We start from the raw sequence: 922 nt of genomic DNA, 5'->3' as shown, positions 1-922 counted from the left end.
TGTCTATGTGAGGTAAAATGCCAAAGCGTTAAAGCGTTGGAGTCCAGGTGTATTGTGGGAAATGAAGTCTGACTCTCTGTTCCCTCACAGGAGGCGGAGTTTCCCCTCCAGGTGCCCCCCTCCTTCTCTGAGGCTCTGGTCGTCTACCTGAGCAGATGTGAGCAGCAGCCGTCGGAGCGTCTGGATCAGGGCTTCAGCTCGGTTCTCATCACTCTCCTCAGAGACTTTATCTCCTCACTCAGGTGTCCTGACACCTCATTTAAAGGTACCCCCCACCCCCCCACCTGTGACTGAGACGGTGGGTGTGATTATGAGGCTGAGCGGAGGGTCTCCTTTCTGTTCCAGACCAGGCATGGTGGAACCCAGAGAAGATGGACACCAACACCTGCTGCTACCTGGGCCTGATCTGCCGCCTCTTCGGCGTCCTCATCAGCAGCGCCGCTGAGAGCCCGTTTGCCTTCAGCTGCAGGGAGCTGATGAAGCTGCTCTTCAGGGTGAGGGTTGACCTTCGTTGGATGAAACTTTTTTAAATGTGCAGAGACTTTCAGTTGGGAGATGATCAAGTTTGCTTCTCCTCCAGGTCCACATGCAGGGGCCCATCGTGCTCTTTAGGTTCCTGAGCCTCGTCTGGGGATACAGCGGTAACCATGGAGACCAGCTGGACGTAAAGATCGGCGCCGTCCTGCAGACCAGAGCGCTGTACTTGGGCAGAGCTATAATGGAGGTCCAACCGGCCGCAGTGCTGGACCAGCTGGCGGCTCCAGACTCACCAGGTGAGAAGCTGAAACATCTGGAAGGAAATCAGCTTTGAGGCAAAGCGTCTACGGCTGGACGCCGAGAGCTGGTGGGGTCAGGCATGACTTCTCCTTATATGCTTTCCTACACTTTGGACGCTGAAGTGATTATGTCATAGCTGCAACGC

The 922-nt window shown here is 55.4% G+C and overlaps 1 protein-coding gene across 1 annotated transcript; it reads left to right on the top strand.

The window, feature by feature from the left end:
- Window positions 1-90: 90 nt before the first annotated feature.
- LOC107081094 (HEAT repeat-containing protein 1-like) lies at window positions 91-773 on the top strand (the record flags this gene model as incomplete). Its single annotated transcript, XM_015369307.1, has 3 exons — window positions 91-265; window positions 346-494; window positions 581-773. Coding segments are annotated over 3 exons (517 nt in total), but the record flags the coding sequence as incomplete, so codon positions are not given.
- Window positions 774-922: the final 149 nt, after the last annotated feature.

This window comes from Cyprinodon variegatus, unplaced genomic scaffold, assembly GCF_000732505.1.
Source record: "Cyprinodon variegatus isolate N-32 unplaced genomic scaffold, C_variegatus-1.0 Scaffold2898, whole genome shotgun sequence".
Lineage (NCBI taxonomy): Eukaryota > Metazoa > Chordata > Actinopteri > Cyprinodontiformes > Cyprinodontidae > Cyprinodon > Cyprinodon variegatus.
Note: the sequence above shows the minus strand (reverse complement) of the source record. Positions and strands in the feature narration are given on the sequence as shown.